The 26115-nt window shown below is 44.9% G+C and overlaps 1 protein-coding gene across 4 annotated transcripts in view; it reads left to right on the forward strand.

The window, feature by feature from the left end:
* MKNK1 (MAPK interacting serine/threonine kinase 1) overlaps nucleotides 1-26115 on the forward strand; it is a 42613-nt gene that overhangs the window by 11459 nt on the left and 5039 nt on the right. For 2 of the 4 annotated variants that reach the window (XM_023727105.1, XM_012554270.2), the window contains exons 2-9: nucleotides 3152-3253; nucleotides 5784-5881; nucleotides 11324-11403; nucleotides 13000-13073; nucleotides 16340-16444; nucleotides 19823-19878; nucleotides 22447-22542; nucleotides 24780-24974. In XM_023727105.1, coding sequence (XP_023582873.1) covers nucleotides 3154-3253; nucleotides 5784-5881; nucleotides 11324-11403; nucleotides 13000-13073; nucleotides 16340-16444; nucleotides 19823-19878; nucleotides 22447-22542; nucleotides 24780-24974 — 804 coding nt within the window. In that variant the 5' untranslated portion in view covers nucleotides 3152-3153. The other 2 variants (XM_023727106.1, XM_023727107.1) reach the window with 2 other exon arrangements.

Genomic DNA, 26115 nt, shown 5'->3' on the forward strand with positions numbered 1-26115 from the left:
GTGCTTCATTTCGTATAATTTTCACTTCAAGTGCACATTTCTGGTGGCTGGTATGTGTCTGACATCATGCCATAACTTGTGGGAGAGACACAGGTGGACAGGGGACAGCCTGGCCTTTAGGAACATTGGAGAGAGCTCAAGGCCATATAAAATCAATGCTTCTAGTAGGTCTTGGGAGCAGAGGATGGAGCACTAGCCCTGGTTCTGCACAGTAATATCATGTAGCTGCTTAATGCCTAACTGACTTCCAGAGTGTTTGCACAAATCTTAACTCATTTAGAGTTATCCAAAAAAAAAAAAAAAACCCAGAAACTCAAACCTGTTGCCACCTAGTTGACTCTGACTCATAGTGACCCTGTAGGACAGAGTAGAACTGCCCCCCTAGAGTTTCCAGGGAGTGACTGGTGGATTCAAACTGCCAGTCTTTTGGTTAGCAGCCAAATGCTTAACCACTTGCACCACCAGGGCTCCTTAGAGTTATCAGGGAGCTTCAGAGGGGAGGGGACTTTTGAGCTGGGTTTTGATGGCTGAGAATTCTTAGGCCCAGGGAAGTGGGTGAGCCAAGGTCCAGCTTGATTGTGGGGCCTTGCACCCTGAGGAAGCATTTATCAAATGATTGCATGCATAAATGATTGAAGATGCCACAGACCCTGCAAGTGGACTCTCTGATAGAATGTGTAAACAGGCTCCAAATGGGGAACTGTCAACCCCTTGGTAAGATTTTGACACCTCTCCTGCATCCCTCCCTGCCCCTGCCCCCCCGCCCCTGTTGTAAACAAAAAAGTCAAAGCATGTTTCTTTCACTTCACTGTCTTCCTACATTTTTCCTTCCTAATTTCAAAAACAACTCTCCTTCAACAGCTCTGTTTTCAAGGAAAGCCTTAACCACTTGTCCCTTCTGGGGCACGCTCTTCCATTGAAATCCATGCAGAATAGAGCAGGTACTCTATTTTTGTGTGTGTGAAGCTATAAAATCTAATATTGAGTGCACGGTGGTGCCCAGAGGTATGCTTCTTCCACAAGAGGCTCCCCCAGCCCTGTTGTGGTAAAAACCAAGTATAAATTGCCGCTAACAGGGTTTTCTAGCTAGAGTCGTAAGTATGTCTGTGCATCCCCTGTGAATTATAATGCCACCAGCTCTCTTGCTGCTCCTCTGCCTTGCCTGCCTTTTGGCTATTTTGCTTGTCCTTAGGCCCTCCATCAGAGTGTGGACAGGGGAAGGAGAAAGAGAGGTGAAACCAAAATCTGTCCACTGTGCTCAGCTTGCAGTGCTGATGGGAAAATAGATGGGAATGAGGGACCAGACAGCAAACAAGGACAGGGCAAGCAGGATGGTACTACTGGAGGGGGTTTGAGCCACCTTCTTCTCAGCCTGCTGCCCTAATGGCCAGTGTCCCCTCGCAGAGCTCCTGAAGATGAATGACCCTGTGTTTTATCTCTATAGAATTTCTCACTATGTTCACTGTTTGGGCAGCCTTTTTCATTTTAATTTAACTTGGCGAGGGGGTGTTTGGGTCTGGTGTTTAGATTTAATTCTTGAGATTCATAGGGTGTTGAAGTCCCCAGATACATCTTGTTCTTGAAGCTGTTAGCTGGAGTAATACTTTGAGATCCTCTGTGGATTCCTTTTATCCATTTGTTTATCTGTTCTCTATTCTAAAGTATAATTGAAAATCTGCTATCATCAGATCCCAAAAACGGAAGGAAGAATGCACCCAAATGGTGCTGTCAGACTGTTGGCTGCTTAACCATGCCTTCTGGATTGTGGTGTTGAGAAGTGCCATTCTGGGTGGTTTCTCCTAATGGCTGTTGTGTACTTGCTTCTGAGAACAGTGTATAGACATGCATCCATGTTAATCAGTCTTCCTGAGCAGACTTGCCGTTTCTCTGATCATGTTCAGCCAGGGTCCTCTGAGAAGAGATTGGGCCTTTCCCCACAATGGGCAGAGAGCCAGCTTCCATTTTAAAATCTCTCAAAAAAAAAAAAAAAAATCCAGCAACCCAGAGCCTCTGTTTATTGAAGGTTGGTCGAAAAGTCTCTCATACTGTATGCCCCATCAGCACTCAAGTGCCTCTATTTTAGAAGGATGTAAAGGTTTAATCACCCTGGTGGGGATTTAGACCCAGAGACTTCATAGAAATCTTATTATTTCTAACTGCAGGCAAACAGTATTAAGGCTCCACTCTGGATCAGGGGCTTGACATGTTCTATAAGTAATTTATCTTTAACAGGGGAAGGCCCTTACTAGAGTGTCTTAGAAATAGCCCTATGATTGGGCACTGGCTCATTATTCCTCCTTTTCTCTTTCCCCAGCTCAGCTTCCTGCTTATTCTTTCTGTTTGTACCCTTTCCTGCCCAATCTGTCTAATGTCTGAATGTCTGCCTCACAAATATATCCTTTAAGATGGGGGGCTATGTGCTTACCAGTGAGGGATAATAATGCTTTTGCAGTAAGCAACCTCATCCAACAGCCTGGCCTAGACCTGTCACCTACAGACTTCCAGGTGAGCCCAACCTACATCCTCTCAAATGAAGGCATTGAGGAGGGAGAGGATTCTGTGGGCTCCACAGGCACTCAAGGCTGTGCTCTTGGACGTGATGTAATTTGGGGCCATTCCCAACCCATCCCCAGCCCTTATTGTTACTTTCACAGAGACAATCTCCACCGAAGGCCTTTTGCATCCCTGTGCACATCTAGCATGTATTACTGAGCATATGATTTCATCTGCATGGACCCCCCCGCCCCAACCCCTTCTTGCTTAGCTTCCTGGACCCTGCCTTTCTGGTGCTGAGACTGGAAAATGTCACAGGTTGATTCTGCTTATGGATTTATTGTTCTATTTAGGGAATATAGTTTGGCTGTTAGCAGATCTAAATCCGTGTGCTAATGAGCTTGGTTAAAGCAGGAATCTGCTATCCTCTTTTAATCTAGCCCACCTGTCTGAGTTCCTTTCCACGGTTAATGATCTCCTATAATGGTTTTGCCTTTAGTTTTGCCTCCTGGGTTAAAACAAATCAATAGTCCTCACAGATATTTAAAAACCACCAGTGTAAATCTCCTGATTTCCTTTTTTATTTTTTTCCTCCCTGGGTAAATTTATAGCTTGAGCAGTACAGTAATGTTCCCCTTACATCTTCTCTTATCTTCAGAGATGGGCAGCAGTGAGCCCCTTCCCATCGCAGAAAGTGACAAGAGGAAGAAGAAAAAGCGGAAGGCCCGGGCCACTGACTCCTTGCTAGGAAAGTTTGAAGGTTGGTCACACAACTCTCCTAGATCTGGGCCTGTGGCTCCCCAAGTATGGGAGGAACATCCTGGTAGGATGAATCATCTGAGAGCCAGCTCATGGTTATCTGTGTGATACGTGATGAAGGATAAAAGTTGAGAGGGTTTACACACAAGAGTGACACAGAGAGAGAGATCGAGAGCAAACTCTCAGCTGATGCACAGGCCTCCCTTGAATGACTTGACCACCTCATAGTGGGCAGAAAAACCAATCTATCAGAGGTGTACATGGAGTGAGATTGCCTGGTATGTTTCTCTCCTTTTCACATGGGATCTTTCCCTCTGCTGTTCTGGAGGGGCTGCTGAGTAGTAGAACAGCCATGCAGGAGGAAAGGAAAACCACAAAAGGCCATGACTGCAAATGAAACTAAAATTTTCTACAAGCAAAGAATTTGACTCCTAAAGACTGCAACTACTTGTGCTGTATATGTTTGACTCTATTTTGAAGGATGCATGTCGTGCTCAGGGGACACGACGTTGGATCACCAAACGTTTTTCGAACACTATATGCGAGGCACCAGGCTCAGTGCTAGTCCTTTCATCACTGGGCATGTGATGGGGTGAAATTAATTGGACACTTCTGCAAAGGACTGAAAGGATCAGTAGCTACTCCTAGGAGTAACATGTCCCCCTTCATCTATTTTATTTTTTTCATCGTGAGACCTGAAATAGCTTCCCCTCACAGACGCTCTTTCCATCATTGCAGATACGTTAGTCAACTGTTTTGTAGAGTGGTTTTAACAACAAGCCCTTTATGAGTCAGCAGTATTGGACCTCCAACTATGTATATACTCTGACCTGTGTAAAGAGTTAATGCCAAAGTGTCCACTGTGAGAGAAGCCTGTTATTTAAAATACTTGCAAACAACCGTGTGCCATCTGTTCTTACAAACAGCTGCAAGGTCAAACCATGATGGAGCCAGGAAAGTACTTACTGCAGGGTTGGTTTTGTTTGTTTGTTTTATTTTGTTGTTATTGTTTGTTTTGTTTTGTTTTTGCCTTTAACTCAGACAGATGAGGGGAGGCACAAAAGTCCCAAGGTTTTTAGAATAGTTTCCAACTCAGCAGGTCTTGCTCTTCCAATGAACAGAAGAGAGCATTTCCTGTTATTCAAGGATAGCTTGTGCAATTACTGGGCTTCTCATGACTAAGAGTGATAAAATCTAATTTCATAGATTTGCTCAGTTTGTGGGTTTAAACGCTAGGCTGCTCAAGAGGAAAAAGCTGAAGAACTGAGGCCAGGGGAGGGGAAGCCCAGCTTAACAGAGGCCACAATGGATGTGTGGCTTCCTTTGGAAGGAACTCAAAGAGCTTGTGCTTATTTGTGAGCTTCGGCAGGCCACCTCAATGTTGCTTTCAACCCAGGCGTATTACTCAGAATCACTCTGACTCAGTACCCTAAAAACCTCGAGGCTTCTGTTTGCAGCCTACTTCTGTCCCTTATTTCCTGTGGCTGACTACTGGAAACTTCTCAAAAAGCTCTAATGATTTCCATTTTATGTGTTATTCATTCCCCTTTGTATCATCAGTGTCCAGCATAGCAGGTGTTCAGTAAAGAGTAAATGAATGAATGATGCTCATTCAAGTCACACCCCTTCTATTAGGATCCCCCAGATTCCTTGAGCAGATTTAATCTCTCCCTTCCCCTCTTTTTCTACTGTATCTTGTCCTTCTCTGGTTTATTCTGGAGTCAACTTGTATATGTACCTGTCTTCCTTCCCCATTGGACTGTGATTTTTAGTGGGTAGGGACTTGTATTAGTGTCTTAGGGCTGCTGTAACAAAGTACCACAAACTATTGTCATAGTTTTTGGAAGCTAGAAGTCTGAATTTAGGATGTTGGCAGGGCCATGTCCTCTCTAGAGGAAGCTCCTTCCTTGTCTCTTCCAGTTTCTGGTAGCCCCAAGCGTTCCTTGGCTTGTGGCAACATAACTCCAGTCTCTGCTTCTGTCTTCACATGACCATCTTCCCTCTGCATCTGTCTCTGTGTCTCTCTCCTCTTTTTATAGGACACCAGTCTTATTAGATTAGGGCCCATAAAATGAATACTACCTCATTTTAACTTAATTAATTACATCTAGAAAGACCCTGTTTCCAAATAAGGTCACTTTCACAGGTACTCGAGGTTAGGACTTGAACATATCTTTGTGGGGGACACAATTCAACTCATAACAGAACTATTTCATTCTTCACTCTGTCCCTGTTATTAGTCAGTATGCTCTTTGGCACACAGTAGGTGCTCAGAAAGTATGTGCTGAATTGAAACTCTTTCATCTCTAGAATAAGAAATTGGATGCCTTCTATGTGATCTTGTTGGTCAGCTGAGCCCTGAGAGCAAAGCTATAGGTCTCATTTTCACTGAGTGCTACAGAGTCATCGTGCGCCTCTTCTGCCTGTGTTGTTGTCAGATGAGGGAAGCTGAGTGACAGCGCTCTTCTTTCCATCTTAGCTTGTAAAGGGGTGACTCATCTTATTATTCCTCTCGTCCATTTCACCTCCAGATGTGTACAAGCTGACCTCCGAGTTGCTGGGAGAGGGAGCCTATGCCAGAGTTCAAGGTGCGGTGAGCCTGCAGAATGGCAAAGAGTATGCTGTCAAAGTGAGTGTTTCATCGGGGGCCAGGCTTACTTTGCAAATTCCTAGCTTGTCCTAAACCAAATAAATTTTATTTCCGCCATATAGTGGCTGAATAAGAATGGGGCTCCAGAGCTGTATTAACTAGATCCAAATCTTGATTTCTCTACTTACTGTGTCACCTTGGGCAAATTACTTAATCTGTCTGTTCCTTAGTTTCCTCATCTGTAAAATGGTTGTAATAATAGAACCTATGTAGAATTGTTGTGAGGATTAAATAAATAATATGTGCCCTGCTAACAGACACATGAAGAAATGCTCACAATCATTAGCCATTAGAGAAATGCAAATCAAAACTACGATGAGATACCATCTCACCCCATCAAGGCTAGCATTAATCCAAAAAACACAAAACAATAAATGCTGGAGAGGCTGTGGAGAGACTGGAACACTTATGCACTGTTGGTGGGAAAGTAAAATGGTACAAACACTTTGGAAATCGATTTGGCACTTCCTTAAAAAGCTAGAAATAGAAGTAGGATACGATCCAGCAATCCCACTCCTTGGAATATATCCTAGAGAAATAAGAGCCATCACATGAATAGATATATGCACACCCATGTTCATTGTAGCACTGTTCACAGTAGCAAAAAGATGGAAACAACCTAGGCGCCCATCGGCAGACGAATGGATAAACAAATTACGGTATATTCACACAATGGAATACCACACAACGATAAAGAACAACGATGAAGCCGTGAAACATAACATGGAGGCATCTGGAGGATATTTATGCTGAGTAAATTTAATCAGTCACAGAAGTACAAATATTATATAAGACCACTATTATAAGAACTCAAGAAAAGGTTTAAACACAGAAGAAAACATTCTTTGATGGTTACAAGCATGGGGAGGGAGGGTGAGGGTTATTCACTAGCTAGATAGTAGACAAGAATTATCTTAAGCGAAGGGAAGGACAGCACACACTACAGGGGAAGTCAGCACAACAGGACTAAACCAAAGCCAAGAAGTTTCCTGAATACAATCAAACACTTTGAGGGACAGAGTAGCAGGGGCGGTGGTCTGGAGACCATGCTTTCAGGGGACATCTAGGTCAATTGGCATAACAAAGTTTATTAAGAAAATGTTCTGCTTCCTACTTTGGTGAGTGGCATCTGGGGTCTTAAAAGCTTGCGAGCGGCTATCTAAGATGCATCAATTGGTCCCAAACCACCTGGAATAAAGGAGAATGAAGAACACCGAAGACACAAGGAAAGTACTAGCCCAAGAGACAGAAAGGGCCACGTAGACCAGAGACTTCATCAGCCTGAGACCAGAAGAACTAGATGGTGCCTGGCTACCAATGACCGCCCTGACAAGGAACACAACAGAGTCCCCGATGGAGCAGGGGAAGGGTGGGATGCAGAACTCATTCTAGTAAAAAGACCAGACATAATGGTCTGACTGAGACTGGAGGGACCCCAGAAAGCATGGCCCCCGGACTCTTATCAACCCAGAACTAAAACAATTCCCAAGGCCAACTCTTCAGACAGGGATTGGACTGGACTGTGGGACATAAAGTGGTACTCGTGAAGAGTGTGCTTCTTAGCTCAAGTAGATACATGAGACTAAATGGGCAGCTTCTGTCCGGAGGTGAGATGAGAAGGCAGAGAGGGTCAGGAGCTGGTTGAACGGCCACGGGAAGTCAGGGGTGGAAAGGAGGAGTATGCTGTCACAGTACAGAGAGAGCAATTAGGGTCACATAACATTGTATGTATAAATTTTTGTATGAGAGACTAACTGGAATTGTAAACTTTCACTTAAACTACAACAATATATGTATTTATATATATATATGTGCCCTGGTGGTGCAGTGGTTAAGCGTTCGGCTGCTAACCAAAAGGTCGGCAGTTCGAATCCACCAGTCGCTCCTTAGAAACCCTATGGGGCAGTTCTACTCTGTCTTATAGGGTCACTATGAGTCGGAATCGACTCGATGGCAAGAGGTTTTACAGCTTAAAGTGCTTAGAACAATGCCTGGCACATAGTAAGTTGCTGCTTCATATTCTGATAAATAAAGTCAGTTTCAGGGAGTAGGCAACCAGATTTGGAATTATGTTTGGAATAGCCACAACAATGGACTCAAACATACCAATGATCGTGAAGATGGTGTACTCACTAAAGTTTGAGAACACTGATGATATGAGGACATTTTAAACATTAGCATATATCAGAATCACCTGTAGAGCTAGTAAAGCACACAGGGACCCAGGTTTCTTGATATGGGAGAGGGCCTGCACCTTTGGATTTTACCAAGCTCCCCAGGTGATTGTGATACCCACCAAAGTTTGAGAACCACTGATCTAGAGCAAAGGTTTTTCTTAAATCTGGGAGAGGAATTTAAACTTATTTCAGATCATCCACCTGAGCCACCAGGTGTAAGGGCTGCCTCAGACTGATAAGTCCAGCCAAACTGGCTCATGAAAGGAGCATATTCTTGTCTTTTAACCAACTGTCCACAGTCCCAGCTGTGGATTATAAAGGAGAACACTTTTGATGAGCCATATTCCTTTTTGCTGGAGTGTTGCTTCACATGGTAACAAAAGAGCTACCTCAAGTTCTTTTTAGAAACAGATGAGTATTAATTACAAGTAATTTTTTAAAATATGGCTAAATGTAATAAAAACCACAAATATAAACTGATTTTCAAGGGTTTGAGTACATTTATAGATGACAGATCTATTTCTTCAAAATTGATTCACAAGGGGAAGACCTGGCCCTTCCTGCATGCTCCTTGGCGTCACTGGGCAGACACTGGACCCTGGCTTGGCAATTCTTTTGTTTTGGCAGTTCTGCCCATGTCTCTTGACTCCCCTACTTGTTGAAAACTCCCTAGAGATGGGCTACTTCTCCCAGCATGGCTCCACAGTGCTTTCTTCTATTAGGGCTTTTCCTGCAGGCATCCAACTGATGAATCTTAGAGTCGCAGAGTTGGAATTGAATTTCAAGATAATCTGGTCTTGAATTTCCACTATAACTTCCTCAAATAGTTGTCCAGGTTCTTCTCCCACATCTCTAGTAGTCAGCACCCACTACCTTCTCAGAGAAACTACACCATTGCTGGCTAGCTTGCCTGCTAGAAAGTTCTTTCTGGCTTTGATCTGGAATGCTTGGTGAATGAATGAGTTGAATAACTTCTGCTCCTCACACTGCATTTCTCTGGCTGTTCAGAAAATGGGTCCACAGCAGTTTACTAACAGACATGGACTTATTTACACCTTCTCCTCACTTATTGACTGTCTCATTATCTGACATTTCACATTTACGACAATAGTAAAAAAAAAATCTATCCAACTATTTTGCACAGTAATGAGGCAGCAGGCATGGCTGCAACAGCTGCAGCTGTAGACCGTCCCCTCCCTCGAGGAGGGTCTCCCAGTGGCCTCCAGGAAGCTGGGCTGCACTGCCTGCACCCTCCACCCCCTCCTGCTAGCAAGGGCGCTGCATCCAGCTGCCATGGGAGGCCACCGTCCTCTGTGACCGCGGCCTCTGGGCGGATGCATAGGCAGCACCAAGCTAGCAGGCACCTGCCAGTTCTAGGTTCCCAGCTCCTATGTGGCCAGAGGCCCTGCCGCTCAGAATTGCTGTGGGGTGGGAAGGGAGGAAAGAAAGAGGCTTCCGAGAGGGTGTTTGGAAGAAATGCGTGCAAGTTTAAGGACACCCCAAAGTGAGCCGAACTGGGCCTAAAGCCTCCACCTCAGTGGGCCCTGGTGTGTGGCCAGGTTCCCAGCAGCCTTGCAGGAAGCCCCGAGCCTCAGTGACTCACCAGGCCCAGAGAACAGACTTGCAGAGGTGGGAGTGGAGCTCTGGAGGCAGCTCCGTGAGGGAAGCTCTGAGCCAGCACAGGAGGAAGGTGAAGTGGTTAAGCTTTGGGCCTTCCAGTCACACAGCCCAGCTTTATCCTGCTTTGTCTCCTCCAACCCTTCTCTGCAGAGGAATAATCCATAACTGGACTCATCACAGTGATGAACACATCAGTAAATCTTGGCTGTTATTATTTCTGTGATCATATTTTCTAAATTAAAAAAAATCGGACAAATGGTCTGAAAACAGAAAAAATAAATCCTCCATTTTCACATAATGCCAATTTTCGCATAACGACCTGGGTTTTGGAACCAAACCATGTCGGTGAGTGAGGAGTACCAAACCAAAAACCAAACCTGTTGCTGTCAAGTTGATTCTAACTCATAGTGATCCTGTAGGACAGAGTAGAGCTGCCCCATAGGGTTTCCAAGGAGCAGCTGGTGGATTTGAACTGCTGACCTTTTGGTTAGCAGCCAAGCTCTTAACCATTCTGTCACCAGGGTTCCAAGTGAGGAGTGAGTGTAGAAAATTACAGTTGGTCATGGATTTTTCTACTGCAACGTATCAGAATACTTTGAAGTGTTCTACATAGCAGTCTTTGAATGAAGGAGCAGCATTAATCATCTGTGCTGCCCACATTGCACTTGGGAGCTGTAGGACAGAGCCAGGCTCTGTAGAAGACTTGCCCACTTGCAACAGTTTTGGGTTCTCAGTGGGTCCGTAGATCTTTCCAGAGTCGGCTAGTCCCTGCATAACCCACCTGCTCATCTATTGGCTCATTTACTCATTCTTTCAGTCAGTATTTGCCAAGCACCTCCAAGTATAGGGTAGAGGAGGGGGTCAACCCACAATAGTGGAAGAGGCAAAGCTTCTAGGTGCTCTAAGAGAAGCTGTATAGATATAAGCAGGTGTAGGACAGCAAGGTGTATGGTGGCAGCTCTGGTCCAGAATTCCAGCCTTGTCACTATCAAAGCAGTGGGTAATATGTGTAATCTCTTCCTATCTTTTGGGATGGTTGTAAGGGTTAACTGAGATTATGTATGTAACATAGTGTTCTGAGTGTCCTCAATGTAGTGTCTGCCAAAGAATAAGTTCTCAGAAGAGAAAGAGTTTACTTCTGTCTGGGGGAATTGTGGAGGTGGCATTTGAGCTGGGCCTTGAAGCTTTAGTTCTCCTCCAACTGTGTCCTTCATCCCCCTTACTCTTCCTCTAGCACTAGACCATCCTTCAGGAGAGATTTTTAATTCTTCCTCTTAAGGCAGAAAGAGATGCCATTCAGGGATAGGAGCTACGTAGAGATAGCTCTTTGTCTTGCTGGCTACCTCAGTCTCCCCTGGGCAGCTGGGGGGCAGCAGTCTCATAGGCTTCCTTGGTGTTGTGCTTGGCCAGAGTCAAACAGGCTCAGCTGGGCTGGAAAGCCCTCAGGCCAGTCTGTTGCTTTGTTGACAGAGCCACAGTATCTGTGTCACGGAGGCCTACTCCAGACTTCTGCTTGAAACTGGATTTGGACTGAATTTGGCATTGCATTCTCCCAGAGGTCTCTATCTGAGGCGGTGGTTTGAGGTCATGTGGGTATACCTAACAGATTTTATTCTTCCCACAGATCATCGAAAAACAAGCAGGGCACAGTCGGAGTAGAGTATTTCGAGAGGTGGAGACACTATATCAGTGTCAAGGAAACAAGTGAGTATAGTTAGTGTTGGGTTACTTGCTGCTTCTCTAGGGGGATGCTTGGCCACAGAAAAAGCGGTTATTTCTTACCATCTCCTGACCCCAGCGTTTGGCTTTCACTCCTTCCCCCACAACTGCATGTAGCTCCTTATGTCTTTCAATGTTAAAAAGAGAAGCGGGGGGGCGGGCAGAGGGGAGAGGCAGCAGCAAAGAAGCCTGTCTTCTGTTTAGGCTGAAATAGTATAAATACCAGCAATTCAGCAAGTTAGAAAAGTGAATGATCTGAATTAGTGGCTGTTTGAGGAAAAGTGGAGTTTTCTTTCTTTCAAGTGGTGCCTGTGGTTAGTAGGCTGACCAGGTGTTGCCTGGTAGAAATTTTTAGGGACCTGCGCTAGTAAATAGAGGAGGATAATGGTAACTGTTAAGAGTGTTTGCTGCTGTTTTTTCTGTTCCTAGCATATTCACATATGCACAGATACACTAAAGGTCCTTGAAGCCTTGTTTTACACTCTGCTTAATAACTGGGCCAAGGTAATGTCTATCCCCGTCTTAGTCCGCTCGCCACCAGCTCCAAATGAGTGGCTCTCCCACTGTGGCTTTAAATCAGGGTCACCTCTAAGACTCCGCTTCCCCCTCTCTCTCCCTGCATGGCCGGGTCAGCAGGGAGCCAGTGGCCTGGTATTGATGGCTTTGTCATTAAGCTTGGAGGATGGGGGCTGCTGTTGATTTAACTCCAGGCACTGCCTCTACAGTCTTCTTTCAAATGAGGCCATTTTGGCCATCTTATTTGGACGCCTTCACGCTAGTAAAAGCCTGGTGTCTCCCAAAGTGGTCAGCATTTTTTTATGAGAGACAGATTTTTATTTTCAGCCCTGCAGCCTCTTAGTTCAGCATTAGAGATTCTACTTGGTTTATTTCGTTCTTTAAAAGAGAAAAAGCCCCCAACACCGCCAATATCCAAGCTGGTGGCTTCCCTACTGAGTTACAACACGACCTTGTTGGCAGAGCACTGTAATACTCAGGCAGACAGAGAGTGCTCACCGGGGAAGGCCACAAGTGCTACAGTGGCCAGGAACGCGGCCGTTTCATTAAGCAGAGCTTAGCAGTTAGGGTCTAGCCGTGCCCACGTTAGGCCCCAAGTCTATTTGACAGATGTTTCCATTTTCTCCAGGCAATGTAAATACTGCCCCATGATTTATGGGCAAGAGGGAGGGCAAGTAATTATTTGCTGCTTGCCTCCAGGACACACACCTACTATTCAGTGTTATTAGCCGCAATTGCTTCCAGTCGGCTGCAGATTTTATTCAGTTTAATGTGACCGGGACTTTTTTATAACTCTACCTAGTGGGTTTTAGGGTTGGGGTTTGACAGCCAGACTTGGTGAAAACACCAGAGACTAAACATTATGGAAAGATAAGGTGACCTGAATCTTGCTAACACCATTGGCTACTTCTCAAACATAGGTCTTTAATAAGCATTCTGATTTCAAGTTGCTTTCTGCCCTACTACAGGGCATTGTATGTATTGTTTGTTGTGTATTTGTAAGTGGATGTTAATATATAATGCCATTTCCCTGTTTCCCTCTCCTCCTGTTTTTTTCTATTTAAGGAACATTTTGGAGCTGATTGAGTTCTTTGAAGATGACACAAGGTTTTACTTGGTCTTTGAGAAATTGCAAGGAGGTACTTACTGTTGAGTATGTGTTTGGACTTCTGATTAAGACCCAGGGTGGTGATCATCCATCATGAATCCCGGAGACTTCTAAAACGAGTCAAGCTAATAAAAAGGATGAAGGACTTAAAAACTGCCCTTGATTTGGGAGAAGGGAGGCCGGAGGGGAGGATGATAATTAGCATTTTGCAGAGCTTAGAATGTCACCTGTGTGGGCATTCTATAAATGCCTTTTCATTATAATAGGAGTCATATAGAGATACATTTAGTCACCAATTCATCAGTCCCCTATTTTGACATGTTCACTATTTAGCTAAATTAATTATGGGGTGGAAGCTCTTGCATACATTGTGAAAGCTAAAAAGGCTCACTGGAGGGGCTCATTTGAGGGAAGGGGGGTCCCATTGTTTGGGACACAGACCCAGGATAGATAGGAGGCCTGAGAATGTGCCGCCCTTCCAGTGGAAAGATTCTACTCTTGACCACCACCACTACTGACGTCACCCCACACACGTAATCACTCGGGTGTATATTTTAAGTTGCTCTTCTAACAGAGAAGGGGATAGAGAACCCCTTTGCCTCTCCATCACTCACCCTACCCCAGGACACATTTGCAAGGCAAAGGTTAGGGATGGGAATGTCTGGAGCTGAGTAGAGGGCTACATGGTGGGGCTTGGTGGTTTAGGGTTTGTTCTCTAGAAACCAACAAAGTTAGGTTTAAGTCTAGCTCCATTTTTTAGCTGTGTGAACTTGGGAAAATCACTTAGCCTTTCCAAACAGTTTTCTCATCTATAAAGTAGGGATAATAATAGTACCTACCTCATTGAGTCCCTGCAAGGATTAAATGAGATAAACCATGTTAAGTGCTTAACACAGTGCCTGTAAGCACTACCAGTACCAGTTGCCGGCGAGTCATTTCCAACTCATGTGACCCTGTGTGTCAGTAGAACCTGTGCTCCATTGGGTTTTCAATGGCTGATTTTTCTAAAGTAACTCTGCAGGCCTTTCTTCTGAGGTAACTCTGGCTGAACTCAAATCGCCAATCTTTGGGTTAGCAGCCAAGTGCATTAACCGTTTCAATAAATATTAGCTGTTATTATTAAAATAATTGGGTATGCTGGGGTCACTATGAGTTGGAATCAACTCGACCGCAAAGGATTTTTTGTTTGTTTTTGTGTTGGGGGGGGCTATCTTAAATCTATGTGGAATATTACTCTCCACTATCCCTTTTAATGAGTTTGGGAACAGGCTTACTACAGTAGAGCAAGCTGACAACCTGGTCAAGAGCCAGTTTTCGGGGAATGTACCCTAGCATGTTGAGGTCGTTTAATTGTTTAATCTAGTAAGTGAAGTATCTTTGGCCATTCTTCCCTTCCCTCTCTCATCACCTCCCCATGCCAAAAAACAGAGATAAGTAAGCGTGTGCCATTTTTAGGACATAGAGATGACACCTTCAGCCTAGAAACACTGACTTCTAGTAGTGTAGACCACATGGAGCCAAGCCATATGTAAATGCCTATGTCTGCCCCCTGAATTACATGTTTGAAATACTAGATGCAATGGGGGATCGTCTGTAGCCATATTGCTTACAGGGTAGCTCTCTTAAGGCTAGACCCAGTGGGTTAAGAGAGTGTGGTTGACTCAGGGCAACCCATCCTCATGGCAGTCCAACCACAAATCCTACAGCTGGGAAGTCTGCACAGGCTCAGACTTACTCAGCTTAAGTGCTGGTTCCTCCACAGACTTGTGCATGATCTTGGGCAAGTTGCTTAAACATTCTTGGCTTCCATTTCCCCATCTATAAAATGGGGATAACTATACTGCTCATTTTGTACAGTTGTGGTAGGTAGAAGATAATTTATTTAGAGAGTATCGCATAGTGCTTGGCACATTGTAACTACTCAGTAAATGTTGTTGTTGTTGTTAGGTGCTGTCAAGTTGGTTCCAACTCATAGAGGCCCTGTGTACTACAGAACGAAACACTGCCCCATCCTGCACCATGCTCACAATCATTGTAATGCTTGAGCCCATTGCTGCAGCCACTGTGTCAGTCCATCTCATTGAGGGTCTTCCTCTTTTTCAATGACCTTGTACTTTACCAAGCATGATGTCCTTCTCCACAGACTGATCCCTCCTGACACCATGTCCAAAGTATGTAAGATGTAGTGTTGTCATCCTTTCTTCTAAGGAGCATTTTGGTTGTACTTCTTCCAAGACAGATTTGTTCATTCTTTTGGGAGTCCATGGTATATTCAATGTTCTTCCCCAGCACCACAATTCAAAGGCGTCAATTCTTCTTTAGTCTTCCTTATTCATTGTCCAGCTTTTGCACGTGTATGATGTGATTGAAAACACCATGACTTGGGTCAGGCGCACCTTAGTCTTCAAGGTGACATCTTTGCTTTTCAACACTTTAAAGAGGTTTTTTGCAGCAGATTTGCTCAATGCAGTGCATCTTTTGATTTCTTCACTGCTGCTTCCATGGGTGTTGATTGTGGATCCAAGTAAAATGAAATCTTTGACAACTTCAATCTTTCCTCCGTTTCAATGTTAGCTATTTTTAATAAAATGATAATGTTAACAATAAATGGGAAAATTTAGGGGAAAAAAACAGGTCTCTTCCCTTTTCCAGACTTTTATATATCTGGTGAAGATGTGGCATTTCCATTTGAAGGCTTGTACCCTGTCTGGATCTGAGATCAGATGCAGAGGAGGAAATGTTCCTACAGAGAGCCCTCCTTAGCTCCACGTGGATTTACTTTTAGTTCCTTTTGATTTCAGAAAGCAAGTTAGCACCAGTGGTGTTAATGCTTTTTGGTCATTTAAATAGTTCTTCTCTCTCCCTTCGGTACTCATATAGGTCCAGAAGATAGGAGTTCAGTTTTATTCAACAGACATTTACTGGTACCTCCTCTCTGCCAGGCATTATACTTGGTGCTGGACAGTTGTTGTTGTTGTTAGGTGCCATCAAGTGAATTCCAATTCATAGTGACCCCATGTGACACAGTAGAAGTGCCCCATAGGATTTTCTTGGCTATATTCTTTATGGAAGCAGATCGCCAGGTCTTTCTCCCACGGAGTCACTGGGTAGGTTCAAACCGCCAGCCTTTCGGTCACAAGTTGAATGCGTAACCATTTGTGCTACCAGAGCTCCTTGCTGAATAAACCTATGTCCCCACCCTCAGGAAGCTCCCAAACTGGTATAAATTTAGCCTCTAAGAAGTTAGACTTACTAGAGCCTGAAAAGTCTTTCCTCTGTGTCCCCTTTGCTCCCCAGGCTCCATCCTGGCCCACATCCAGAGGCGGAAGCACTTCAATGAGCGAGAAGCCAGCCGAGTGGTGCGGGATGTTGCTGCTGCCCTTGACTTCCTGCATACCAAAGGTGAACCAAAACTTTGCCTCGGTGGGTGGGTTGGGCTGGGCTGGCTGGCCAGCCTCTGGGACCCAATGCATAGGGGGCAGGCCAGGCAGAGGGCTTGATCCAGGAAATGGTACAGCTGGCAGGCAGCTTGAGATTCGAACATACCCACTCATGAGGGTGAGGGAACAGTCCAGGATGAGTCCTAGGCTTCTGGCTTGAATGGTAAGTAGATGGTGGAGCTGTTAACTAGGATAGGGATACAGGAGGAAGAGCAGGAGGAAAAAGAATAAATTTCATGTTGAACAAGATATGTATGAGTGTGTATATGTGTGAATGTGTGTGTGGATGATACCTCTTTTTCCTGATGAAGAATATAAAGCTTATGCATACTACCATTCTGTTATAAATATTTTGGTGTTATTCTTTATAGTCTTTTTAAATACATCATTTGTGTCTCTCTTTTCAAAATTGGCATGATACTATATATGTAGTTTTATATCTTGCTCTCAATAAATGAAAAATGCATTTATCTATTACCGTGGTAAGTCTGAGGTATCAGTTGAACATCACAGTGGTAAATAGCAGACTTCTGTTGTGTGAATTATACTTCAGTTTACAGTCCCATTCCGAGGACTGATTATTTAAGAACTTATGTAGAGAATTAAATCTCTTTGCAAATTGTTTTTGTATTTCCATAAATATGTTTGAATATTACATACATTTTTTAAATTTGCTTAAGCTAACTGTACTGCAGCGCCATGGAAAAAATGAATTCTGGCTTCACCTTTTTTCCAGCTATGTGCTCTCTCAGTAGTAATGCCTACCCCATAGAGTCACGGTGAGAAGTAAGAGAAATAATATTAACAGTTACGAACACTATATAGCACTTTTCATGTGCTAGGCACTGTTCTAAGCCTTTTATGTATATTAACTCATTTATGTAATTGTGTGTACGTATTTATAGGTATAATGTAGATGGAGCATAAGGAGCCCTGGTGGCGCAATGGTTAAGCACTGAGCTGCTGACAAAAGGTTGGCAGTTCGAACCCACCCAGCAGCTCTGTGGGAGAAAGACCTAGCGCTCTGCTTCCGTAAAGATTACAACCAAGAAAACCCTACAGGGCAGTTCTACTCTGTCACATAGGGTCACTATGAGTTAGAATCAACTTGACGACACTCAACAACAATGACATCGATGGAGCGTAGTGTCTGGCACATAGTAGTTCCTCAGTAAATATTATTTCCTCCACTCTCATCCTGTATCAGACAGAAGGCATTTTTATTCCTAATATTAATTCCCTTGAAGAAAACTATTCTGTCTGGTGGGGAGTGGGGCTGGAGGAAATAACAATTTGTGACTTGGCTCTATTCGCTTTCCTGTTGTGGATATTGGCCAGCCACATTGGTGGTAAGTGCTTAGGACTATTTGTAGGCTTGCAGTTTATACATGTCACTTGGTGCCAGCAGCACAGCATGGCAAAGTGCAGACTGGTGTGCATATGTAGGGAGGCTCAGGTTCACTGATTCTTTCAGTGGCTGAAAAGAGATCTCCGTATTGACAGTGCCAATGTTGGGGGCCTGACTTGCACCTGGGATGGAAATTCCTAGAAGGAGGTGTCTGTACTTTCCGCAACATGATGAATAGCAGTTGTTCTGTTTCTGAAAGCTGGGATGCATGTAGGTAACACCTGCCTGACAGAGATTTACAACTGCTCCCCAAGCTGCCTCTATAGATTGCAAACTGGGTCACTCTTTTTACAAGATCCATACCTTGGAGTGGGGTAAAGGCGGTTTTATTTTTTTTTTTTTTTAACAAGAATGCACTAAAGGGAATGGAGGCTGGTGGTGTCTTAGGAGTTCTGAAGTGCTTGTTAACATCCAGCAGGCCAGCTGCCCATGTGACTAGAAGTTGGAAGGAATGAAAAACGATTTCCAGCTGAACCTGGCTGTTTTCTAAATAACTTCATGCTGGGAAGATGAATTGGGCAAGAGTGGGTCAGCCCTGAAACAAGTTGCATACTTTTAAATACTGGACACACGGCCACTTAACCTCTGGGAAATGAACCGGAGCAGCTCGATGGCTGGTTTGCTCACACAGGCAGGCCCGTTATTACAGCAGGGCTGTCTGAGTTCTCAGGCTGGGGGACGACTGGACCATTGCCACCTATTTGGAGACTAAGGCTCCATGTGTGGCTGGTGATCCTTCTGTGGGAGCACTTCCTGTAATGGAAAATAGCTTTCACTTTTAGTGCAGCGAGCTGTAGCCCGACTCAATTTGTGCAGCCTGGGCTGAGTTGCTCTGGGTTCTCATTCAATTAGGTGACTGATGAAGTTACTTAGTCTGCCAGAGCTCAGGTTTTTTCTCTCGAGTGAAATGCCTCAGTTGGGCTGAGCCCTCATCACCTAGAAGGGAATTGGAGGCTGCCTAAATTGATGATCAAGAGAGTTTCAGTAAAGCAGATTCTGCTTTTCCCACCTACACTGGTTACCCTGAGAATCCTCTGCGCTTCCCAGGACTTCCAAGCAGTAGCTGTCTGGCTCTTGCTTGACCCTCCAGCCCTTCTGTCTCTGCGTTGTGCATTCTGCAGGAGGAGAGAGAAATGACAGATTTCTGAGTCTGCCTCCAGAACGCCATGGTCCCGTGTGTTGGTTCTTTGTCCCTGTCTTCGGTTAGAAGGTGGTTTTCCCCAGGTGCCTTCTTGGCCAGGTCAGCTACCTTTAACCCCTAGTGGAGAAAGATGCTATTTGCCGTCTCCTTCAGGAGAGAGGTCCTGGCCAAAAGGCGAGGGAGGCCTCTCTTTAGACAGCACCCTGAGGCCACAGCAACCCTTGCTTTGCTTCCGGTGAGGCTGTCTTAGCCATGCAGAGCAGGCAAGAAGGGAATCAGACAAGCTTTGGGAGATTCGTTAACTAACACTTGATCCCCTGAACATTCAGGGAGTCCCACTGAAGGAATCTTTTAAAAAAAAAAAAAAAAATCGGCCACACAAGAAGAAATGAAGTAGAGCAGTCCAACCCCCCTGAGAGGCTCTTAAACAAGGCACTAATTATTTCTGCATTGCTGTTCCCTGCACTGACTGTGCAGAGCTCTTTGCTCTGCTTTGCATTAGGCTTTCTTACTCTTGTCACTGCAGTGCTGAAAGGTAGGCTGACTGGGATTCGTTTAGCCCTTCTTATCCTGCGAGACTTCTAAAGCCCCCACTTCAAAAGAACTTGCAGAATCAACTGTGCTTTTGGTCTGTGTCTCTGGTTGCTTCTGCCTCCTGCAGCTCGTTGATTTTTTAATGTACCGTAATTGGGAATTAATCTGCGAACAACAGCATTTGGAAAAAATTGTGTGTGGAATGTTTGATAATTATGTGCATGTGTTAACCATTTCTTTGCTCTTTGTCATTTCAGGCATTGCTCACCGTGATCTGAAGCCAGAAAATATACTGTGTGAGTCTGCAGAAAAGGTACTTGGGGCCTAATTTGGGACCTTACAGTTTACACTGATTTGGGGAAGCCCCCTTTGCTTTCAGTATAGATTGTTGGCAGTCCTCTCGGCCTCAGGTACCAACTTGAACTGTGTTATACCTAATATGCAATGGCCCTATGTTCTCAGTTGGGTAATCCTTGTCCCTTGCCCATTATCATCAGTGTTATTAACTTAAGCCGAGAGTTTGTAAACTACATGAGAGCTGCACAAAATTAATGTTTTCCAATCCAACGTGCCACTTTCAGAGCAGTTGATGTGAGCCATAAACAACAACTCAATTTCATACGAAGCATATCTCTGCCTAAATGATGTTTATGTTATAGTATATATGCCAGATGAAGTACTAGCATGTTCTTGAAAAGTATTTCTGTTTCCATTTTTATTTCCAAAGGTGGCCATTAAAAAGAAAATATTCATGCTTGGTGTTGAACAAATGCAACCTATTTTAAACTATTCCCTAACTTAATCTACTAGTAAATGGAAATATGTGCATTTCTATAGTGTCTACGAATTTGCCAAATTCTGTATTTCTTAGGAGGGATTTAGGGGCTGGTGGTTTGGGTGACCCATGTTCACGCTTCTGTGTGTGTAGACGTGTGTGTGCATGAGCGCAGGTGACTTGGACTGGATTAAACTATGGCTCATAAATAAAGAATAGCTGTTAGCAAATATGTGAGTCAGCCTGTACTTCCTACTGTTTTGTGGTGAATAATAATGAATTAGCTCAAATAAGATCTTCCATCTTCCTATCAATGATTCTGGCACAAAACTTTATAACTTATTATTATTAATAATTATAGTTAACATCTGTTGAGTGCTTGCATTGTGCCAGGCACTGTGCTAAGTGCCTTATTTCATTTGTTGTTGTTGTTATTAGGGCTGTCGAGTCAGTTCCGACTCATAGCAATCCTATGTACAACAGAACAAAACACTGCCTAGTCCTGCACCATCCTCACAATCGTTGCTGTGTTTGAGCCCACTGTTTCAGCCACTGTGTCAATCCATCTCATTAGGGTCTTCCTCTTTTTCGCTGACCGTCTGCTTTACCAAGCATGATGTCCTTCTCCGAGGACTGGTCCCTCCTAATAACAAGTCCAAAGTACATGCGACAAAGTGTCGCCATCCTCACTTCTAAGGAGCATTCTGGCTGTACTTCTTCCAAGACAGATTTGTTCGTTCTTCTGACAGTCCATGGTATATTCAATATGCTTTGCCAACACCATAATGGAAAGGCATCAATTCTTCTTTGGTCTTCCTTATTCCATTTAGTATTTTTAAAATCTCATGAGGTAGATACTATTATTATCCTCCTTTTATGGATGAGGGAACCAAAGCTCAGAGAGATTAAGAAACTTGCTCAAGGTCACTCAGCTAGTAAGTAGTAGAGCCTAGATTAAAATTAAGGCCACCTGACCCCGCAACTCCATGGCTGCTCTGAACTACCCTGTTACAGTGCTTCTGGTTTACAATGTACTTCATGTCCTTTGTTACATTTGATCTTCATGGTTGCCTTTTTTTATGATTGACAAAACTAAAATTAAAAAAAGTGAGAAAGAAAGGAAGAGAAGTTGAGACTCTCCTAGGCTGCCCGAGGTGGGTAAATGGCTGACCTGGGACTCACAGAACCGGCCTTTTCGTCCCCTTAAGGACACTCACTGTGCTGCTTCCACCACATAGGACATTGTCATGCACACAGCAAACTGCCTGTCTGGTCAGCACCAGACATGAATCACCCTGGCTGTGGTCTCAGACTTGGCATCCAATTATAGTGGGCTTGGCTGCTGTGTTGACTCCATCTAGGGTGACCAACTATCCCAGTTTTCCCAGGACTGAGGGGTTTCCAGGATGCGAGACTTTCAGTGCTAAAACCAACAAAGTCCCAGGCGAGCAAACCAGGACAAGTTGGCCACTCTACAACCCCTGAGGTGGTCAAAGATTTTACTCAAATTTCCCTTGCCCTTCACTGAATGAGCTGCAAGTAGTCTATCTTTCAGGAATACATATTAACTTCTCTAGCTTCTATGCTACAACCTATGCCATCATTTGCTGGCAAGTGTTCCATAGGTTTACTACTTATTTTATATTAAGCACACAACAATCTAACAAAACATAGTAGGGAAATAAGTAAAGAGTGGAGTCCCTGGGTGATGCAAACAGTTCAAGCACTCTACTACTAGGTGAAAGGGTAGTGGTTCAGCCCTGCTTAGGCGCCTGGGAAGACAGGCCTGACAATCTGCTTCTGAAAGGTCACAGCCTTAAAAATGCTGTGGAGCAGTTCTACTTTGCACACATGGGGTCTCCATGAGTCAAATCAACTCAATGGCAACTAACAACAACAAGAAGAAAAGAGCATGGGAAAGAGGACACCTTCGGATAAATCCTTAGGTGATTTCTAGTTAACCCAAGGAGAGTAAACACAACCTGAGAGACAAAGCTGGGCTTCAGTGTGACAGCCATACAGCCATGCCCCCATTTAGTCCTGTGGTCTCCTCATGCCCTTTATTGTGTTATATTTGTAATCTTTGGTTTCTGTTTTCCATTTCAGGTGTCTCCAGTGAAAATCTGCGACTTTGACTTGGGCAGTGGGATAAAACTGAACAACTCCTGCACCCCCATAACCACACCAGAGCTGACCACTCCAGTACGTATGTCTGGGCATGCTGTGCCACTCCCTTCCAGGTGCCTGTACATTTGGAGTATCCTCTGACCCAAAGCTGTAAAGTCCAGAACAGAGGGCTAAGGAAGGGAAACCCAAGGGTATCTGTACCATTTCCTGCTGCCTGAACTGTCATTTGGCTCACTCCTTTGTATTAGTAGGCCCCGCCCCACAGAGCTGGTGCTTAGTTGCTAATGAAACTGACATTAGAGCTTTTAGCTTTGGGTGGATCTTCTCTACTAATGAAGAGACAAAAGCTTGTATCTACAACACAGACTGAGCCCTGACTCCTGACCCAGGTAAAGACACACACTACTCCCTCTCAAATACGGCACGGGGATAGCTCTGTGAGCCCCCTTCCCGCTGCTGATGTCATACCACATCCATCTTTGCTGATGGAGGACTGGAAGCTGTCCTCCCCTATGTGGCCTGCACCACCGTTTCTCTCAAGAGATAAAAAGGAAAGGGAAACGAGCAGAGAAGGGGGAACTCATATCACTAAGAAAGCAGTGCCAGGAGCAGAGTGTGTCCTTTGGACCTGTGATCCCTGCGCAGAGAAGCTCCTAGTCCGGGGCTTAGTCTATGCTGTAGATACAAGCTTTTGTGTCTTCATTAGTGAGAATTGTGAGGCTCCGGGCTATATGCACTAGGATTGCTTGGCTAAGTTTTCTGTTGCTCTCTGACTTCACATTTCACACATCCAGATGGTGCTATTGGGAGCTACTTCCTAAGACAGCTCTTGTACATACTTAATATACCATAATTATTATGATTCTTTTGAGATTTACATGCTTCATAAGTGAATTTTTCTAATAACCCTTTTCTAAGACATTCATTTAAGTATGCCTATATTACGTCTTATTCTAAGCAACATTATTAGGAATGTTTCTGAATTAGCTTCTATTACATTGGCCTACCTTGTTCTCAAAGTCATTAACTCTAATTGCCAATAACAAAGAAAATATCCTTTCTGCAGTTACCATCTTCCCATCAAATTACTTTTGTGAGTCTGTGTGTGTGTCTTAGTCATCTAGTGCTGCTATAACAGAAATACCACAAGTGGATGGCTTTAACAAAGAGAAATTCACAGTAAAGTAGGCTAAAAGTCCAAATTCAGGGCGTCAGCTCCAGGGGAGGGCTGTCTCTCTGTCGGCCTTCTCATCAATCTTCCCCCGGACTAGGAGCTTCTCTGCACAGGGACCCTGGGTCCAAAGGAAGCTCTCTGCTCCAGGCACTGCTTTCTTGGTGGTGTGAGGTCCCCCCTCTGCTTGCTTCCCTTTCCTTTTTATCTCTTGAGAGAGAAAAGGTGGTGCAGGCCACACCCCAGGGGGACTCCCTCTACGATGGATCAGGGATGTGACCCGGGTAAGGGTGTTACAGTCCCACCCTAATCTTCTTTAACATAAAATTACAATCACAAAATGGAGGACAACCACACAATACTGGGAATCATGGCCTAGCCAAGTTGATACACACTTTTGGGGGACACAATTCAATCCATGACTGTGTGTTGGTGAACCTGAAACAACATTGAGGGGAGCAAAAGAGAATTTGTTTTAGTCTAATCAGCAGTTTTCTATGTGAGGGTGGGAGGGAAGAATCTCGGATTCCATCCTGGGGCAGCCACTGATGCACTTAGGCAAATCCCTGTCCCATTCTAGGCCTTGATTTTCCCATCTATAAGTGGTAGGGGAGATTGGATTTATTCCAAGAGCTCTCCTGGCTTTGATGGTCTCTGGATTCTAAATTCTTATACCCTTGCTCTAAGCTAGCAGGGCAGTTTGACAGGACTTCACTTTTAAAAATCCTTCTTTTCTGACATTGGATCTCCACAGATACCCCCTCCACAGCAGTAAGTACTTGTACATTAAGTGTCTGTTTATAGAGAGCTGAGGCAGGGAGAGATTCCTGGAGCTTATTGACCAAGGGTATCTGCCTACTGGAGAAGGACCTGAAAGATAAGAACGTGGTTTGGAACTGATCATGTGGGTCATGAGGGATGATAGGACTCGATTTACACATGTTCAGTTGGCCCGTCTTTTCTCAGTGCCTTGGCGGTATCAGGTGAGCTCTCTGGCTGGCTTTCATGATAACTTCCTGCTCTGTAACTCCACCCTCTTGCTCAGTTCCCATTATATTTTGCTGTTTGCAATCGCCTCTCCTGTGACTAAGCCTCTCTCTTTTTCTGCCTTTTCCCCCTCCCCCAACCCTGGCCCCCACAGTGTGGCTCTGCAGAATACATGGCCCCTGAGGTGGTGGAGGTCTTCACGGATGAGGCTACTTTTTATGACAAGCGCTGTGACCTGTGGAGCCTGGGCGTGGTCCTCTACATCATGCTGAGCGGCTACCCCCCCTTCGTAGGTCACTGTGGGGCTGACTGCGGCTGGGACCGGGGAGAGGTCTGCAGGGTGTGCCAGGTGAGCCCAGCCCCAGGGACTCACTCTCTTGGCCCTGCTGGGGGGTCAGCGTGGTTGTGGGGATGCCAAGCAGGACTGGGCTTGGGGATTGTTCCTGGTCTGAAAGGATTTTTATAGTGTCCCTGTCCTCTCCTATCCAAGGGCAGTGATTCCAAGAGATGGTGAGAAAAGAGGAGAATAAGAACCAGGGATGGGAGGCCAAAACTAAAGGCCCTAAAGTGGAGGAAGAGTTCTACCTAGCCCACTTTCCTATTCTACTGATGAGCACACCGAGGCCAGCCTCACCCCTTTGGCTCCTGGTATAGAGGACAGAGCACTGGGCTATGAATGAGAAGATAGGGGCTCAAGCCCTGGTCTGCCATTGGCACTGGTGGGAGTTCACCCTTCTGGGCATCTGTTCCCTCATCTGCCAAAGGGGATAATGATACCCGTCCTGCCAGCCTCTGAGAGCTGTTGGGAAGTTCAGTCAGAACACAGAGAAAGCCCCGCAGAAGCAAGCAAGTAAGGAGCTGGTAAGGACAACCATCACAGCCATGGGTCTGGTGGTCATTAGCCTGAGACCATTTCTCTGCTGGAGAACATTCCGTTGCCTGCATCCGCTTGACAGGGCCAGACATGTCACCTGCATGGACAAACTCCATATTCTATTTTCTGAAGGTAGAAAGATACAGGAAACATGCTCGAGACAGCTGGGTAGTTGGTGTGAGAGGGCACCAGGCTGGGGTGAGACCTAGACTCTAAGCCCTGCACCATCCACTCGTTTTGTCACCCCTGGCAAGTCCCTGCCTTTCTCTTTGTGGGAAGTGGACAAAGTGAGCTGGAAGGAGCCAGGATTCTCTTTATTTCAAGAGGCACTCACTGAGCACTGGTTCTGGGCCAGACCCAGAGTTGGCCAGGCTGCCAGGTGCACGAGACATGATCTCTTCCCTCAAGGAACTCATGGCTCGTGCAAGGACTCTCAGCTTCCACACTACTGACATTGAAGGCTGGATGATTCTTTGTTGTGGGGGCTGTCCTGTGCATTAGAGGATGTTTAACAGCATCCCTGGCCTCTACCTACAAGATGCCAGTAGTACTCCTGCCAGTTGTGACAACCAAAAGTGTCTCCAGACATTGCTACATGTCCCCTTGGGGTAAAATC

This window comes from Trichechus manatus, unplaced genomic scaffold, assembly GCF_000243295.1.
Source record: "Trichechus manatus latirostris isolate Lorelei unplaced genomic scaffold, TriManLat1.0 scaffold00015, whole genome shotgun sequence".
NCBI lineage: Eukaryota > Metazoa > Chordata > Mammalia > Sirenia > Trichechidae > Trichechus > Trichechus manatus.